Genomic DNA, 20,409 nt, shown 5'->3' on the forward strand with positions numbered 1-20,409 from the left:
ATGAGCATGGAAAGAGTCCAAAGAAATCCCAAGTGTAGAACCTTAAATTGTAACAATGATACCCAGAGGAGTATGGAACTGGTTAATGATTTAAAGTATTATGCCCTAAATGCTCCTATTTTAGCCAACAGTAGAGAATCTGTAGACAGCACATGCCCAGATCAAAGCTGATCATGTCAATGTCATTCAAGGAGGGAAGGATACCCTCCTTTCCCCCTGCTCTCCCCCCTACCCTTTTTTTAAACAAAGTATGACATCTGAGGAACAGTGTGTTGATTGTTCCACTGCCAGGATACGCATAATGGAAACATTAGCTCCAAGATAACTTTTAATCTGTCAGCCTAATGGCTCCTTAATGTGTAGAGGGCTTTAAATGTATGTCAGCCAGGGCTGTATAAAGTAATATAGTTTGTGGCCTGAATGGATCTAGATGACTCCACACCATGACACAATATGGTTTATTATTAAGTATCAGCTCATCAGCTTATTCCCACGGACTTGGACAAGCTTCTCAATTTTCCAGTAACAGATTATGTGAGAAAAAGCTTGCTATGCTTTTTTTTTTTTTTTTTTTTACTTTTTCTTTCTCCCCCCCACTTCTAAATTGCAAGTCTCTTCCCTAGTTGCACTGGGAGCCCTGAAGTGTATTTACAGCAGGCTGCACTTTATCACACATCAGCTTGACTGCTAGTTTACACTGAACATTTATGCAGCTTCCTTGGCCCAGGATGCAAACTTCACATCTTTGTATTCCTATCACCTTCATTGCAAAATTTTCCAACATCCCCTCCCTGCTGACTGCTTTGCTCCCCCCTCCCCTACTCTCACTTCCCTGCATACTCCCCCCTTTTTCCCCCTTCCCACAAACAGGCCAGTGAGACTTGACATGTCACAGCACTTGTCTGTGCAGGATACTTGCAATAATTCAGTGTGTTAGTTTGCCTTCTGTGATTCCTCTCAGCTCTAGCTTAGGTGTATAATTCTAACACCATTGCTGTAGACTGGATACAGATTTGATTTTGTGCCTTTCAGTAATTCCTTTCAGTCTGAAAGACCATTTTGTGCCGCGTCCTGTAGGGTGTCCAGAGGGAAAATGTTATCATTTTTCGGCATCCCTGTGCAGGGAGCAGAGCAAAGAGGTAATTCATCTCCTCTGAATGGGAAGGTTACCTTCCTTGAATGTTGTTGCCCTCAGAGAGAGGGAGGAGTCAGGATCAGCAGTTTACTACTGAAGGTATGTCTTCTTTCTCCAGGAAACCTGCAATGGACCACAATCCCTGATTCACAGGCACTTCTTTGGGAGTATTTGGAGACCACTCTGTGAGGACTGTGGCCCTGGTGAAGGAATTTTGCCTTAGCTACAGCTAGCTCTGTCCCCAGCCTTCTCAAGCACAACCTCACCCCTTTATGCATAGCTACTTTTTGAGAAATGATGCATCGTTTTTGCTTACATTTAGCGTTACTATCCTCTTAAAAATAAATTAACTCATTTATAACATAAGGAACATTAATATTTGTGCATTTATTATGTGAGCACTTGTGAGTATGTTATGATAATATTTTGGGGAATTTATCTGGGTTTTGTTTCTTACTGTGATATTTCAGGTCTTTTTAAGATTCTTTTCCACAGCATTTAGCAGTGGCACAACCAAAGAAATTCTTATCTGTTGTATTCTCCTCTGTTCGTTGCTCCTCCTTCTCTGGTTTAAGGAGTCAAGCTCCTGTGTCTTAACTCCGGGCGGGAGCAATCTGGAAATATGGTTGCAACAAGCAGATGAAATGGTAGCAGCCAGAGAACCCATCCCATTAGCAAAGACAGCTGCAACTCTTCTGTTCTTGTCCTGTGTCATGTTGCAGTTTGTGAGCTCAGTCCTCCCCACGCTGGCAGTGCTTTGGTTGCTGGGGCAGAGTGCAAGTCTGGGTTGCACACTTGGCTGCTTTGGGGAGTACTTGGTGACCCAGATGATCCTTTACACCTTTTCTTGTCTTCCAAGGGATCTTCTCAGATTCCTGTGTCAGAAAATTCATAGGCTGGATCATATTCAATAGAAACAAGTATTCTGTTTCACCAAAAGAAACTGAAAATAAGTTGTCAACTAGACAACTAATTAAAGTTGTTAGAATTTCCAGGTAGATAAATACAAACTGAAAACTTACTAAGCTCCTGTACAAAAGGGTTTGCTTTTGGATTGTTGTTTTTTTGGTTTTTTTTTTTTTTTTTTTTTTTTTTTTTTTTTCCCCCACCTTTACATATCCCTTAGATAAAAAGATTTTTAAGAGTTTTAGATTAACTTGACTCGTGGAGGTGTTTTGCCTAAATCAGTAGCATTGTAGACTTTAAATTGCTCATAGATATAGGTATTTATTCTCCTCTAAATGTTGTCAGTAGGGAATTGCTTTCCTTTATAGGAAGTTTATATTAATATTTAAGGGAATTTCACAGCTTCTGTTCATTAATTGTAGAATATGCCCAAGTGCCTATGAAAAAAATGATAATGGCGTTGATATTTCATCCTGAAGGGTCTCAAAACAATTTACAGATTGGTAGTATAACCACACTGAAATGCACCCAGCTTCTTGGTGGAACATGGCAGCTGTTTAATAGCCCATAGCAAAACTATGCAACAGCAGGTTGTGCAGAAAGAGATGAATATGGATCAAATACAAATTGGCAGTGGAGGATTTAGGTACTGTGCTCTAATTAAAGTTAGGTGAAGTGGAATTCCACTAGAATATTGAGTCTGTGTATGGAGCACTACACTTGATCTGACCACAGCTCCTCGTAGCAGGCCCTGTGGTTAGTCCATGTGAGAGACAGGCAGAAGGCTGTTAACTGAAATGTACTCCCTGATGGATACTGCAGACCAGTGTTTGACAAACACATTTAGTTGTGAATACTTTGCTGCTTTCACTTGCAGAGGGGCTTATTAAAAACATTTGATATTAAAATGGTTGCCTGGTGGGGATGTTGGGCAGATGTGGCAATACGTTTTGATGGGGGTGGCAAAATTTTTTAGCTTGGCTACTTAGTTTTAGTAATTACTTTTTAAAGAAAACTGAATGCTACTGGAGGAAGCTGTGTTGCTAGAAGCTGCCTAAGTTGTGACGACTGAGAGGTGGATTTTTCTAAATGTGGAGTATTAATGTGGTAGGAAAAATGCAACAAGATGCTGCCCGACAATTCCTGTAGATCACTGTTGGCTTGAGATGAATTTTGACCTGTAACTAAGGCTGTATGATCTATAGGTCTAACACTTCCCATTGCAACTTGTTTTTGCCACTTCTGATATAATACATCTGCAAACCTTTTTTGCTCTATCAAAGTGTATAGAGGTCTAAAAGCACCATAGCTCTCTGCAAAATATACCAAATTTAAAAGGAGCTAACATGACTTGAACTTTTTCACATGCTTTAGTATGCATGTATGTATTTATTTATTTGGATAATTGGGTTTTCCCTCAGCTAAGGAAAGGCTGGTGTTGCTGACATTACAATGTGTTTGTGAAGAAAGACTGATACCACAACACATGCGAGCAACTGCAAGGTCATTACTTACCCAGCATAATTAGAACATCCATTCCAAAGGATGGAAACATTTAAAAGATAAAGAGTGAATTTAAAAATGATTCTTCCCAATGCAGTTTTTTCATAATTATAGTTCTAACAGCTTGTGGTGATGGTAGAATCAGCTACTTAAGAAAAATTAGAAGCCTCATTCAGGGAAGATGATCCCTCAAGAGACCTTGTGTTGTCATTTCTTAAGAACCTTCAGCAGAAACCTCATTCTGGATGCTGTGTATTGTTTTGATGTATAGGGGGTATACTTAGCTTATTATGGCCGATGCTGGATATTTTAATTAAAAACACAAGAACAGCCACAGATGTATTGTTTTCCGCTCATTCTTTCCCTTGTCTATGTGCAAAGGAACAAGTGTACTCCCAGCCCTGCAAGGAAAAAATACTATAGCAGATAGGCAGGAAAAAAGCAGTAGCTTTCCTAAATTCACATGTGACATATCTTAGCATCAGAATTCTCATTGCAGCACACAAACATTTTGCAGTTCTCTGAGCTTTCTGTAGTTGCCAAAGGGAGGTGGGACATAAAGAGGAAAAACAAAGCAAAACAAATAACCATGCCAGTCACTGCATTTAATTTATGAGCAAGATTATTGTTTTACAAATAACCTTCATGATAAACAAGGTCTCATGGCAACATTTTCAACTGTGCTTTTATCAAGGCTCTCTGAGCAGCATGTGTAATATGCCTGGCAATCGAATCACAGCTGTGTGCCTGGGTAGGGAATCTCTGCGGAGACAACACTTCCTTAATTTAAACAATTGTAGGCTGCAGGATTTCAAAAATTTCAGCTGACTTTAACTGTCACTAGCCCAAGCACCTTTATCCCCAGGCGAGCAGCAGCAGCTGGATTTCATTTCCTGCTGCCAGACTGTCCGACATCTTTGCTGAACATCCCGGGAACAGAGCGTCTTTACTTTAAGGATTTTATTCAAGGTGACAGCTCCTCACACTTTAGCGTTCAGATCACCTCAAGTAGCTGAGATATCAGTGAAAATGAGAGCACTTCTCCAGCAAACTCCAAATTTAGATTGACTGAGGTTATCCTTAGGCCTCTAGACCCAGCCTCCACGACAGCACAGGCCTGCCAGTAACTTTAAAACTACAGTGGAGTTTGTAATGATGTCTGGGGAGAAATATTCTGCCAGAGCAGTGGAGGATACTATAAGCGATAGGAAATGATGTCAGATTTAGTTAGGACTGGAGACAGTGTTAGAATATACTTGGCATAATATGGCACCGGTATCTCTGTCAGCATCTCTGTTTTCTGTCACCGCACACAATCCCAGGCCTGTCTGTAGCCCTGACAGTGTCTTTTCAGATCAGGTTATTGCCAGCTTGGAGACGGGCTCAGCACAGCACCATACAGCCCCCTTTGTTTGAAGTCTGCCCTTTTGTCATTAATGCACTTGATGTCTATTTAAATCTGACGGTGAATACAGTATCTGTTTTCCTGTCAGGAGATCATTGACAATATTAATACCTCATGTCCTTGCCTCATTTTCTAAGCACTGACACCTAGCTATAGTCTCCAGCATTCATCAAACAGCACTCTCTCACCAGCATCTCTACAAACAGTCTTGCTTCCAGTCCTTAAGAAATGCAGCAGACCTCAAGACTTTTATCAATGCCAGTGAAAAAGGAGTCCAAAGAATGTCGTTAATAAACTGCTCGTATCCTTTACATTTAGAGCTCTAAATGGCCTTGTAACCAACTTGGGATATCTGTTTAGGGAAAGAAAAACTTGGTCGTCGTTAGACTCTTGTTTAGGAATGCTGTTGCCATCTTTTGCATGTGTAAACTGCTTCACTAGTGAAATTATTGGAATTGAAATTATTGAAGAAAGCTCTATGCAGGAGGGGAAAATGATCAGGCACTGCACTGTATAGTCCCCACTGTATTTGTATTATCCTGAAGAGGAACATTTTTCACAACAAATGACAGGCCGATCTATTTCCCCCCCCACAACCCTCCTAGGAACGTGTTACCATCATGCTGTCTTAGAGAGGAGGAAGAGCATGGGTTTAAATTAATCTTTCATGACCACGCCTTCCAAAGCTTTAGTAGCTTATTTTATGTATCCTAACTATATCCAGACGCTGTAGTGGAAAACAATGGACGCAGAATATAAAAGCTTGCATAGTTAATTCATACTGCAAGTGGGAACAGTAACAGCTGTGTGAGTTCTGGAAATCTAAAACAAGAAAGAATTGAGGATCTGCTCCTCCCTCTTCTTTACCCTTTATGTAAGGCAGTGCTTGTCTCCTTTGGGCTAGGTTATGTTTGCCCTTGTGGAGGTGAGCCGGATACTTCAGTGGCTGCTCTGGTAAGACACTCCCAAGGCAGAGGAGTCCCTTCCACCTTCTTTCTTTTCATGGGAGATGACTTTAATTTGACTATACATGTGTGAGGGCTCAAAGAGCAACTCTGCTAGTAAAATTTAGCATCTTTGAGGATGTTCACAGGTGGGATGTAACTGTGAACTTACGCTTTCACATACCATTTAGTACCACCAGAGGGGATGCTTTTGAATCAGGTAGTGAGATTTGCAGGTATGTGTGTCTCACCCACAGCACTTAAGGCTTCCTCAGGCATCTTTCTGCCTGGACTCACTGTGAATCATGTGCCTTGCCTCCCAAAACCAGTATTATGGCTAATTGTTGAAAGCATCCCACACGTGCCAATATTTAGCATAATTAAATTGTATCTTGCTCATGGGATTTGCAATGTTGTTTGGGGAGATACTTTGGAAATGTTTTTATTGAATATTTATTTGTATGTATAAAAATGCTGGAGTCTGGGGAGGCCAACTGTTCTGGCCCATGTCTGTCAATGGCTTCCCATCTAGATTTCAGCCACTCACTTCAGTTCTCTGTCACTAAAAACAAGGGTGGTTTAGGTGCTTGCAGTATGACTTTGGGAAAGTTTGACAGGTTTTTCCAGGATCCACATTAAAGTGTAATTATTTGCTGTTGGGTTTTTTTGGTCGTTTTTTTTGGAGTTTTTTTTTTTTGGTTTTTTTTTTTTTTTGTTGTTGTTGTTGTTTTTTTTCTTTTCTTTTTTTTTTTTTTTTTCTTTTTGATTTCATTCATCAGGAAAACCTTTTAAACAAATAGCAAGGAGACATCAGAGGAGCACAAAATATAACTTCAACCCAGACTTTCTGGTTTTTCAGAAGCAGGAGAGAGGTACTCTGATTTAAAACACACTGTATGATGTTTCAGTGTTATGAAGTTCTAGTTTTGAAGATACTGGTGGATGTATGTTTAACGGGATAGGTCAGGTAGGTATTTGAACACATTTTTCCAGTGGGTTCAAAACTGCTGATTAAAATGGCAATACTGAATATTTGAAATGCACAAACTTTCTTTCTTTTGCAGGACAAGAGAAAACTGCTCCTTTTCCTCCTTCAAATTAACCAAGTTATGTGCTTTATTGCATATTATTCTATTTCAATCCTAACTGTATTTCCTCTTTATTCTAGGCATTTTGGGGAAATGTCGCTACATTTACTATGGAAAACATTCCGAAGGCAACAGATTCATCCGAGATGACCAGCTATAAAACACAGTGCTGTTTTGTGCCTCTTCAGTCCCTCCACATAAGAAGCACAAATCACATCTACATTTTAAGCATGTAACTAAAGTCCTCTAGTGCCTTCTGCTGACTTTGCCAAGCCTGTCAAGATCATCCTTCTATCTTAGTCTGAGTAGTCACATAGAGATTGACATGATTGCCTTTAAGCAGGTCCCATCCACCAGTGTGACAGACAGCTGCAGCCGAGCACCCGGCCTGACAGGAGGAGCACGGTGATGGATTGCCTGGTCCGAGTGCTGCTCGCAGGAGAGCAGGGGTCACACCTGGGGCTGGACTGAGCCCGCTCCATCCGTGGCGCCTCCGCAAAAGCACCGCGTTTATCTCTGCCTGGCCTGTTGAGCCAAAGTGGATGCTGATATCAAAGTGTTTATAAAAGAGAGAGGCTGTAATTTCAGATGAAAAAGCCTTTATCTGTTCTTATTTTTTTTCACTGTGAATTAAGTGCTTGTGTTTCTATCATCTCATACATGCTTACACAAATCCTTTCACAGTTTGGTAGTACACCCACCCACCCCCAAAATGAGCCTATTTTTTCTTTCAGCAGGGAAAAATATATATCCTTAAAACATTCTGGCCAGGCAAAACACTGTCAATTTGTATAGATGTTTATATGCAAAGGAAAAGGGTTTAAGCAATATCCCAGACAAATTTTTCTATTTCTTGAATCACATCTCATTGTTTACTTACCTTCAGAAAAGTGAACATTTCTTTATGTTGTAAAATAATGTCATAGCTTAACTGTTTGCACTTGGAAGAAGTCCTCGTTAGTGATGTTGACAGTGTGTATTATTCCTGGTTTATTGCACAAGCTATTTTTAACTTTTAGGGATGATGTTTAGAATTAAATGCTTAAATTTGGGGAAAAACGTGCTTAAAAGGAATGATATAAATCTGCCATCAGATGGGTGTGATTATTCAGAGTGGAAAAAAAGTCAACAAAAGTAACTGGTGGAATTAACATAATTAGCAGCTTTAGTAATATATTGGAGAGATGAGTTCTGAATAATCCCTTTTGATTTCTATGCAAGAACGGCTATTGTCAGATTTTCAGTCAAGAAAATAAAAAGGCATGGCAAATTTCCTGCTTTTCTGATAAAGAGGTTGGACATATTTGGAATCATTAACTTGTTACTGTGGAAAAAAATAAAGTCCATACTTCATGCATATATTGTGTTAAGTTCTAATTGATACAATGGGATTAGCCAAGGAATATCCAGAAATTCTGACCTCTTGGCTGTTCCAAACCCATTCATATTGATCCCATTTTTTATTGAGAGCTATCAGTGCCTAGCTGTTCTTGGTTTGTTTGAAATTACTTGGTGGTCTTTATTCACTTTCCTGGTTAAAAAAAATACCAGTCTTTAGAAACTGTCTACCTTGGGGGCTTTTATCAGCTGGCATTACAGGTGGAAGTGAACTGAACGTGGAAGCCAGTCGTGAAAGCAGATGTGACTGATGAAATAGTGAGGCACTGGCTGGGTGCCAAAGGAAAGCTTGCTGCTGCTCAGCATTTTAGACCTCACTCAGTAAACGGAAGCCTTTGCTCACTCTGCAAGTATATAATAAATCTTTAACAGATACTTTAAATCACTGATGAACATAGAACGATCCAGTTCACACCACTTGTAGTTCAAATGGAGCTCTGAGCTGTTTGATTGGTGTCTGGAAAGCACATTTTAGCCACTTGTCATGCCTCTTCTACTGTCATACGTGACTACAAATGAAAGGTCAATTCACATTGCAAGTCCGAGGAGATACCAGATAAATGAAAACTACATGCCTTTTTCTTTAATCAAAAATATTAATAGGGCACTTGTCATCTCTTTTCATTACCAAAATAACAGCAATCTTAGTTTGTTCCTGTCATGATGCCTGTTTTGAAGCCTCCACACATTTTGGCTATGGCAATGTTCTAGGCAGCAGGATTTGTTATAGGGTTGTTTAGAATAACCTAATGTCACTTTCAGTCTGTTTGCATATATGTTCTTGTCGTTATAAAAGGCTTTAACCCTGCCTCAAACAATAAACAGCACTTGCAAACTGACCACATGATTTTTCCATCTTTATTTTGTTTGTTTACTTTTCCTAATGTCAAAACCATTTGTATCATTTTCAGGAGAGTTTTCTTCCTAGTAAGGCTTCGGAGGCAAAAAATATTTTTGGAATGAAATTTGAACAAATTCTCTTCCACTTTGGATTTTGTTTTCACTTGGGGGATTATGTACCTAGAATTAAATATGGTAAATATATTAAATATGGTAAATAAAAGTAACTGAAATCTGCTTGAAGGGAATTCACACTAAACGTCTCTAATTCTGGAAAAACCAAAATAAAATCTGTGAATAATTATTTTGTATTACTAGCATGTATTAAGATATTTAAAAACATGCATGGATGTGTATTACTGTTTATGCAAACATCTTTTTTCTGTCTAAATATGCAGAGCATTTTATTTTCAGATGTGTTCTGCTGCAGTTTTGGTTCAAGAGATGGCAGAATTTTCACACTTGGGGTTGCTAGCTATACTTGGTTCTTTCCAAAGTGGGAACTGTACCTGAATTTCTTAAATGAACTATCATTTAGGAGGAAATGTAATTTTGCCTACAAAATTAAAAATATTTCAAAATATTTAAAAGGAACCACTCTAGTCTTAGTGTTGTGTTGTAACTTCAGTCTTAGGTTCAGTCTTGAGATGACCTTTGCCTTTTGTCAGACATCACGTCTCCACAAATGAAGACTAGGAGGCAAATGTTTTTACTAGGAGATGCCTATAGAAGCTGTGCTTACTACATTTGTAACTTCATGTATTGAAAATGTTAATCCCTAACCTTGAAATTAGAAACAAGGAAAAGATCCAAACTAGAAATTCACTCCAATGTCACAAAGATAAATGACCTTCAGTGAAAATCCTGCTGTTATGGATACACAAACCTAACTTTAGAGCACATTGGCTTTAATTGAATCTGTTGCATGCATAAATGATTTATGGGATTGCTGAAAGTATGTCACCACTGAAGCCACTTTTTTCTCCTTTCTTAAGGCTGAGTCTCACAGTATTTATTCTAGTATTTGCCTTACTCAAACTGTGAGTATCTTTGAAGTCAATGTGTTAGCCATGAGAATTAGAGTTAGTAAGTTTTGGAAGGCTGATAGGCAGCCCTTTTTAATACATTTGTTCTTTGAGCAGAGCATTACTTGATTGCTGACTGTTCAATTCTCACATCTTTACAGATGAAAAATCAGTGTGTGCTGGTGTACCATTGCTCCTATATAAGACAGAAGAAAGAAACAAACCTGTCTGTGCTTTTGAAAATGCTTTCTGTAAAATAAAAGGTTTCATTTGCTGCCAGTGGATGTATTAATATTTTTTATTCCTGCCAACAGTATGAGTATGTTGGGAAATGTTTGCCCCCAGCAGAACTTTTTGCAGCCTTTGTGGTGAAGTTCTGAATCAGCCCATTTTATACTGACTCACATTGAGTCTTACCACATATTTCTTCTTAATGTGGTGTGATAGTTGGCACATGAATTTCTGCTTGCCCACTTTAGGAAAGTTTATTGTCTTTATTCTGCAGATCTGTCTGTCTTTTTGCTTTGTTAAATGGTTGGCATATGTGAAAGAAAGAGATGAAATTCAGCTTTCCAGAGGTGTAACCATCTAGCCAGATTGACTCTTTATGTTTGACATGGATTTTGAAGTGTCTGTTTGCAGGTTCAGTCTGCAGAATCTGACAGCAAATCAGGTCATTTGCAAGTCAGGGGTCTTGCATGGCCTGCTAGCTGTTGTCCTCTGTTCCTGAAGATCTCTAGCTGTGTCCTTGTCTGCTTCAATTGCCATCTCATTGCACTGCAAGCAAGTGATGGTACAAAATAGGTAAATGCTTCCCTTTTGTTTTTAAAATGAAATTTCTGTGTCTCTGTTCATAGTATAACAATTGAAAGGCATGGTTTGTTTTTTTCGGTGGTTTTACATCTACACATGGTACCTGTTACATTTCACTGGCTAGTCTTTTTCTGCTATTTAGTTAAAATCTATTTTTCCCAGTCTTTTCTACTCCTAGTAATGGGAATAAAACAAAACAACATATGATTGTGAGAAAACAAGCATTTAAAAATCTTACTATGGGACCATGCCTGTGCTAACAACTCTGAGGGACATGTGTGTAGGTCCACAGTGTGTGGTGATTGGGAGTGGGGCTGTGGCTGAGCCTCATCCCCAGTGGGCACAGCTGTGAGGAGCAGGTGAGCAGCACTGACAGCAACGAGCCATGGAGTGCCCAGGGGCACTGAGCAACCACCAAAGGGAACAGAGGGCACACAGGGGCAGTGCAGGAACATGAGGGGATAAAAGGTTGGGCTGAAGAACAAGAGGTGCAGATGCTTGCAGCTTTCTGAAGTGGAGTGATGTTACTCTGTATGGGCAGATGCCTGAAGCCTTCTGATGGGGTATGGTGTTATGGGCTGAAGCTTTCTGATATTGTATGGTGACACTGGGGGCTGCCTCAACTGCGACGTGTGCTGGGACACAGGTGAGCAGTGTTATTCACAAACACATCTAAATGGACTGACAGTCCAAGATCCTGATTTGAAGCCTTAGAGTTAGCCTGTGAATGTGGACAACTGATAAAGCCTTTGATTTCCTCGTACCACTCTTGCAGCATTAGCTGACTAGAGAAAGTCATGTAGCCTAAAATGAGTTAATGCTCATTTCTGCTAATATTATCCAAATACCTTACCAAGGCCTTGGATTATATAAAACCTAGGCCTGAGAAAAATGGCTTCTTCCAGTGATTCATAACCTGCCCTTAAGAAGTCTGAAGAGTATTTTCTTTGGCATTTGCTATGTGAGAACATTCAGGATATACTCAGCACTCCTACTTCATCAGAACTGGCTGAATTAATATCTTTTCCATATGCAGTTCTAAAGCAGCTGAATCTTTCTAAAAGTTACCTTTTAAGTTAGGTGACTATGACGGACTTGCCTCTGGTGGTGTTGTCAACCTGAAGCTGACCCTTGCTTAAAGTTGCTGACAATTAGATTAAGGTTTCAGATCAGGATTTTCACAAGCCTTCAAGGAGCAGATATTTTTAAGGACAAGCTAAGTCATGGTCATGGCACATTCACAAAATATCATCATCATCTCAGAATCCTCAGCATTTTAAGGAAAACAGCATCTTGGAAAACATGTTGAGTTCTAAATTCATTGTGTTCATAGGTTTTAATGTGAAATATATTCTGCATTATCACATTACAGGCAATTTTTAGACTGTGCGACCAAGTTTCTAAAGGTGTTCAAAACATCCTTCACAACAAGTGTAAAATCTCTTGCAAATATTTTGCATTCTGATTGACACTTTTGCTGCCAATTCAAAACCAAAACTGTAAAGTCAAGACTGGGGGGTTTTAAACCTAGTTTTATTTTAATCTACAACTTTTATAACAGATCACTGAATTACGATCCATAATTCTTCTTAGAACAGAACTACATCTAAATGATATTATAGCTTTATAGTAAAATATATAAGAAGGAATCTGTTTGGAAATGTCAGTATTAAATGTAAGATTTAATTCAGTATTTTATTTGGAAATAAAGAGGAGCTTCACAGGATTTCTTCAGATCATACCCTGGAGAACATAAATGGCAGACATGTGCAGCTTAAGAAATTCTACCTTACTTTTACAACTAAATCGGGAAAATAAAATAAAGAATATGAAGGTAACCAAAAATTACATTACTGACTTTGTTTTTATCTGCAGTTGCCCTCCTACTTTTAATTTAACACTGTTTTTGCATTTGAGTATTTAAGATTCTCTACAGGAAAAACAAAGAAAGAAGATTTCATAAGACAATCTGCTTATTCATTTTATAGTCTTCTCTGATTTTTTAAGACCTTTGGAACAATGTGAGCACTCAATTAGCTGGCATTGTGTATCTACCTAGTAAGCAGACAGTTGTGGTCTTCAGGGAATTTTCAAACACACATGCTGTTCAACCTTAGCAATTTTCTTTTACCTAGGAATTGTTTTCAGAAATTCCCTTATAATGAAATTTCTGTTTAAGTTGATAGCTGTAAATGAGGGCACAGTTGCTTCATTTCCTTTTGACAATAAGCCAAATTCATCCCTGGTGGAACTCCATTGATTTAACTCTACTTGAGCTAAGTTACACTGGGGATGAATTTGACCCAGCTTGAGATTTTTTTCTATTCATCTTTTCTTTAATTTCCTTTAGCTTAGTAGTCACTTTAGGGCTGGACAGAGAATTACAATGCAAGAGAGGGGAAAAGCAAAACTTCTCTGCTCAAGAGTCATTTCCTTTTTAATACCCTACTGATTTAGCCATGACTTGTAATGTGTTTCAGGTAGCCAAATTTCAACATCAATTTTGGAAGGAAGTTCACTATACTTTGAGTCTCTTTCCTTGGCTACTTCCCAAACCACCAAATCACCACCTACTATACAATGCACATATTATAAAAGGCAGTGTTAATGTCAGTGTTCTGGGAAACGATCTGGATAAACTGCAGTAGTCACGTGGTGCCTGATATGGTTAGCTGGAGCTCCGCAGACTCCACCCCTCTGTCCAGTACTTCACATGGTGGTAGAGCTTTGAGATCTCTACATCTGTAATGCCCAACATATCTTCCCCCAAACTATGGCTTGCAGTGCTGGATTTCTGCGAGTCTTGCATAGTTTCTGTCCACGTGGTATTCACGCCAGCGTTTTTTTTTCCTTGGAAGTTCAGGGTTTTGTGTGTTCACACCCAATAAGTTTCAAGTTTGAGCAAAAGCCGAAAGCATCATTCAGCCAAAATCTCTGCTGAGCTGTATGTGGTTTTCATCTGAAACTGTAAATCCACTGTGTTCACTGAGGGTTTAGCAGAACTGGCCTGAATGTCAGACCTCTAGCAGCTCTCCCAAATCAGGCTAGTTCTGGGTTTCATTACAAAAAGATTGCACTGCTCTAGCTAAGCCCTCATTTTCCACTTTCAGATAAATGCTTTCTCAGCTGTATTTATGAGGCTTAGCGTAAAAAAATAAAAAAACCCCTACCAGCTGTTAATGTTAATCACAAGTTTATATCATAAGCACATTCTGAGTCTTATCCTCTTTCCATTCATGTCAGTGGCAGAGCTTTCAACATCAGTGGCAGTAGGAGCAAATATCACAAAATATAGTAATGCACACTCAGTTTAAAAGGAAAAAATAAAGGTCTGTCTTAAACTAACAAAGCCAGGAGTAGGTTCCTGTGCTGTTGAATGTCTTACTCCATTTGCACATTCACTTTTGCACCCTGAAATACTTAGTGGTAATATAGAAGCAAGCATAAGGCTCAGGTTCATGCTGGAACAGTTGGCATTTTCTTATGGGTCATCAAAATAGACATTAAAGCAGGGCATTTGACATAAGGAATCAAAAGCTGTGATATAAAAAATGAGTGTTTATCACCCATACTAAGAAAGAAACCCAGATTCATTAGTTTTGAAGCAGCTGTTGAATGATATATTTCTGCAACTTTACGCAGTGAAAACATTCTTTTATATATCAAAATAGAAATTAATATTATTTTATGAATTTTTAATCTATTCCCAAAGTAATTATACTTAAGCTTTTGGAGAGGTCTGGTTAGTTTGGTTTGTGTTTTTTTTCAAATCAAAACTTGAAGGCTTTAATCCATAAAGCATCCTACTACACTTTCCAGTTGGGTTTTAAGGTTTAGTAGGTTCACATTTTGCCTAACTCAAGGGCCAGCTTCACTGAAATTTTTGAAATCTGAACGAACACTGGACCTGAAGACTGTGCTAGTGAATGTTTTACAGAAAATAGGAAAGGGAGTTTCAGGACTATGAGACTGGATAGGTGGTTTCAGCTTGTGCCAGTTTTAGCAGTTTACTTTTAAACTTATGAAAGTAAAAATACATGTCCTACTTTTCCTACTGTAATAATATAGGTAATATAAGCTTACCTGGGAGTATGCTGCAATTTAATTAACTAAAATGTTCCAGCTCTATTGGAATAATATACCAAAAGAATTTTGCTTATTCTATTTTTATTTTATACAAAATGCAATATTTAAAATCTTTTTTTTCTTTTCTATTTTTAGTGAAACTAAATCCTAAATGTCACTGTTAATGCCACTGTTAAAAATTATCCTTAAGGGATTTCTGACATAAATAGTGATGATAACAGTTGTCTTTTTTTGAAGCAGTTTGAATTTGAGGCCACATTATGACATATTTTCTGAAAGTTATTTTTTTGTGTCATTGCTGCTTATGTGTCTTAAAGCAAAAGAAGGCTGTGACTCTTTTCTTGTTTAATAATGGCTGTATCACGTTTGTATAAATTGTTTTACTTCTTGGCTGGATTGCAGAATCCTTCCTTTTATACTAAGTGTCATCGTCAGCTTGTAGGCCACCTCTCCTCATCCCCTCCCAGAGAGGAAAAGCAGGATCATGAAGGATTTGGGATTCTTGTTTGTCCTTAAGTAGTCGTGCCTATGTCATTGGTAATATGAAATATATTCTGCCCCTTTCAATCTTTCTTTCTGCTACTCAGTCACTGATTTCCTAATTATATAGAATGCAAAAGTGAATTTTGACTATGCAGTGATAGTTCTGCTTACATGTTTCTGTGATTTGTTTGGTATTTACTTTTTAATTTTGCCTTCAGTGCAGCCAAGAAAAAAGGTGACTGCAGAAGCATTCACCTTTAAAGTGAATGCTGGAGTTTAATTGAAGTTTATGAATTTTTATATTTGTAACTATGTTCTGTTATCTAGCAATGAAATAAGTGGGGAAACAGTGCCTCACAGGAAAACCAAAACCAAAAAATTTATTGTCAAAAGGCCACAAATGTCAGGATTGAATGCACAGTGTCTTGAGTACCCAGCGAAGGTTGAGCACAGCACTGAGGACTGGAATATGCATTCATCCAGAGGGAGAGTGGCTGCATTTTACTTGGAGTTTTGGCAATGCCCTCTGGAATGTCTCACGTTATCCTCTGCTAAATGAGCATCTCCCTTCTGAACCCAGGTCTTCCACAATCAGATGTAAGCAGGCAGAATACTTCCCCTGAAAAGGAATTAACCTCTCTAGGACCCCTCTAGACCTAGTATGGAATATAAGATATATTTTCAAAAAAATGAGATTAAACTGCATGTTTGCACATATGTGCAACCTCATGTGCCATCATTGCATTTCTCGTCTTTAGTTTTTAAAAATAAGTTGAACAAAAAGCCCAAATAATTATTTTAAGAAAATTAAATTTTAAAATCCAACTGGTAGTCAAATCCAGCTGAAAAGTGGCCAGTTGAAATGGGCAAAGAGAGCCCCAGAGTAAAATTACACAGTGTCTAACTGTGTGAAACTTATCTGGCTGCCCATACACAGTCACCAAAAACTGCAGGAGAATCTGAAGAACTCAAGCTGCCCAGGGAAAAGGAGGAAAAATGAGTGGTTTTATATCAATTAAACCCAAAGGTCAAATGTCATAATCATAGAGTCTGGAGTTTTAAGCTCTTTTTGGTTTTGAAAGACAAAGAAATCCCAGTCAGATCTTAAGAATGGCATTTATTTATTTTCAATGAATGATATTGACACAAGACTGCTCTCTTCTTCGGAGTTGTGTTTTCAAATCCTGGAGTCCTGCCCTAAGACTCCTTGGTGTCCATTAGCAGATCCATTTTCTACCCTTGAACTATGTATTCTTATCAAAATGTTAATTCTTCCAAGCTTTGCAAAAAACACCCCAGTACACTGTCTATTTTATATGCCAAATTATTCCACTTTAATGGAAAAAGAACAGAAATGTTAAGGAATTCGTGTGTATCTGAGTTGTGCACATCAATCTTCTAAGGCGGCACATAACAAAGGTCAGAAATAGCCTAGCGCTGTGTTTTGTGTAGCTCATCATTCTATGAGAAAATGTGCCCAAGTTCCTCCTAAAACATTGTTTTCAAGCATGGTTACGACTGAATATATTTCTAAATGACAAGGTTTATTTGCCTGTATTTTGATATGTTTAGGGGAAACTCAGGCTGACAGTTAGAGGAGGCAGGAAGAGGGAACCACAACAAGTTCCACCCAAACACAAAATGTCATCTCTTCCCTAGCTAAGATACAGAAGCATCCTGATGAAAAAAAGAGCAGACATTTAAAAGTTTCTGACATGTGTCACAGATGCAGCCATTGAGCCACTGTTCCTGATGTAGCTCGAAATGACAGCATCCCAGCCATTGGAACTGGCTGCAGGACATTCAAAGTTTGGTGTGTGTCGCATTTAATCCTTGTCATAGCACATCTCGAGAATAAAAAAGACAAATGGACACAGGCAGTAGTAATAGTTCAAAAAACTTAAAATAAAGCTTCCCAGTCTAATTGATATTATCAAGCTGTGCTAACATTTACCAGCCACCAAGTAGACAGACAGGAGGTCAGCACCCTTTTTTCTGCAATTTTCCCCCAAGTCAGAAGGATAAGTCTTTCAAGCTTGCTCTAAGGGTGACCCAAATACATGAACTGTTTATTCAGAAATATCAGAAATAGCACTGACTTGCCAAAGATACTCCTTAATAATCAAAACATATAAAGGCAAAAAGGCTTCAGCCACCAATGAAGCCTTGTTAAACTACACGCATGACCCATGTTTACACTAGCTTAGGATCAAGCCATTGTTGGTGATTATTGTACCAAGGAGCTGATAATTTACTGATTGTACCACCTCTGGATATTTTACATCCTTGTAAAGTTGAGGTGCAGGCTGCATAAAATAACATTCTTTTGGAGTTATCATGTTGGCATCCTCTTTCAAATAGTGTGTTTTTTGTTGTTGGCCAAAAAAAGTTTGTGTACATAAAATTGATTGCCTGGCAGTGCCCAGGGTCTGCAGCACAGATCACTTGAATCAAGAGCTTCACATCTAGGTTTCCAGAGAATTTATAGTCAACAGCCCCATTAGCTTGTCATTGATTGCAGTGGATGAGTGCCTGCTCCTCATCTAACTTCCAGTTTAACATAGGGGATACTTTTTCATTTAGCAGCCTGGGAGGTGAATAGAGAAGATTCAATTTAAGTATTTTCCAAATACAATCAGCCTCTGATAATGTGAATCCTCTGGCAAGTTGAAAAAAAATAAAAATCTTTTGTATTAAAAAGTCAGTGGTACCTACAGGCTATTGGACTGGTTTCTACTTAAATCATTTGGCTACCTAGGCATGGTGATAAATCAAGCAGGGTTTTAACAGTCCTTCCTTCTGTATGTTAAGAAAGACTCAGAACATCCATGATGTTACAGTAGTGGAAGAGAAAATTCAATGAAGGAATATGTTTAATATACACATTTTTTGTACAGTTTTATTAGAGTATTGAAAAATATATTTGTTACCACTCATATAGCCATCACATTGTTGGGAAGGAATGTTGTATTGTTTTGTTGTCTGAAGTTCAAGAATAGAGTTTAAACAGTGTTTTTACTTTTTATCTTTATATCCAATTGCAGAGCCAAAAGCTTGAAAAAAATTGCAAAAAAACCCTATATATTGTTATAGTTCTGATTAGGTTACAAATACAAAAAAAAAACAAAAAAAAAAAATCCAAAAAGCCCCCCACCTTTTTTCCTCTACTCTAAAACACAAGTTTGGAAAAAAATCAAGTTAGTGTGCTGAGACCTGAATTCTGACTGTGTCAAGGTTTTCCCTTTGAAAATACTGATGTTAAAATGTGGTTGGCTTGATTGCCCCTGAAAGAAAAAGATGCTCACAACTGAACATCTGCATTTCACATGATTTCTTATGCCTTGTCTATGTTCATGGGGTGTTCACCCAGTGAACCCCTTCCTGTGTGCATTTGGAGGATGGAATGGTGCATTTGGAGGTGAAGTTCACAGTACAGTGAGAAAGTTGCAGCAGGAACTGATGCAGAGAAGGCAGTACTGGCTTCGCCCACAGAGACTCTCTGTGTTGGGCTGAGAGTTCTTTCTCCACAGTAGTACCAATGAAGGGAAACAGGTTGGCTGGAAGTTTTGCCCTTTCTGCATGCAAAAGGTAAATTGGAGCTTCCATGGTACATGGACTCACCCCCAAAATTCTTCTCCTAAAAGATCTGCAGTTGAGACCTATAGGGATAGCAGAGAAAAATCCATATCATTTTTAATGGTACCTCACAGAGGAAATAAGCCTTGTCTAACTAACAGCAGAAATGCAAATCAATGCTGCTCTCTGACAGGTCAAGTTGCATCTTGAGAAGCAAACCATGTCCCTTTGTTCCCATTTACAGTGGCACAGGGTGGTTCTATTGCTGGCAGAGCATGACACCTGAAATTGTTTTGCTGAGGCTGTAGATCCTTTCTATGTCGTGAAGATTGATGCACAAAAGACTTGGAATGTAAGAGTGTGTAAGCTGAGATGGTAGACTCTTTGCTCTTTTTGGGGGCACTATATAATCCTTCTGTCAAGATGTGTTTGTACATCTACCTCCTGCAACAAAAGCTTTTGCACGTATTATGTTCCTTCACAAACAATGAAATAAATTATAAAGGATCAGAAAATCAGTAAGAAGAAAGGTATAGAGGGAAAAAGGCGCAGGAAATGCCTCATTCTTTTATAGTAATGACAGTGATGAAGAGTATTAAAGGACCTAGAGGATAGAAGAAAAAATTTTATAACAGTTTTTATAATATATAAATGGGTATAGTTAGCATTCTTCATAAATCATGTTTGGATTTAATGATCTTTGGAAGTAAGTGTTTCCACAGGGTAGAGTTAATATTGTGGCAAAAAGACCATCCCTGTGCTTCTTTCTTTGCTGTGCATCATCTTCCTGTTGAAGACAGGACGTAGTTATTGTCCTCTCTCATACATGAGCTATCATCTCAAAGAAACTGGAGTCAAGTGCAGAAAAGAGACTCTTCTTTCAAATTATCATGTTGGATTCCATCCCCTCATTTTTGTGTCATTACAGAACATGTTTCCATGCTCATCAGCAATATAAGTTCATAATTTCTCTCTGCAAATGAAACTCAGTTTTCTACCAGATAGTTTCAGAGGATTTATGTAAGCTGAGATTTCCCATTTGCCTTAATGGGAGTTACCCCACACTGTACAATAGATTAGTGGCACAGTGAAGGAAGATAAGTCAAAAGATCCCTAGAGTGCAATGTTGATTTTAAATATTTCCCTTCTGCTGTAATAACTTCCATAGCATCCTATGCATTATAAAATGCCTGATTGAGCTAATTTC

The 20,409-nt window shown here is 38.4% G+C and overlaps 1 protein-coding gene across 1 annotated transcript in view; it reads left to right on the forward strand.

Annotated features, from left to right (window-relative positions):
• The window catches only part of LRMDA (leucine rich melanocyte differentiation associated), a 613,636-nt gene extending 603,111 nt beyond the window's left edge, over positions 1–10,525 (forward strand). The window contains exon 7 of the mRNA XM_053983676.1: positions 7,062–10,525. Within this exon, the coding sequence (XP_053839651.1) occupies positions 7,062–7,141 (80 nt within the window). The 3' untranslated portion in view covers positions 7,142–10,525. The remainder of the gene's footprint in view (positions 1–7,061) is intronic.
• Positions 10,526–20,409: the final 9,884 nt, after the last annotated feature.

Source organism: Vidua macroura, chromosome 8 (genome assembly GCF_024509145.1).
Source record: "Vidua macroura isolate BioBank_ID:100142 chromosome 8, ASM2450914v1, whole genome shotgun sequence".
NCBI classification, from domain to species: domain Eukaryota; kingdom Metazoa; phylum Chordata; class Aves; order Passeriformes; family Viduidae; genus Vidua; species Vidua macroura.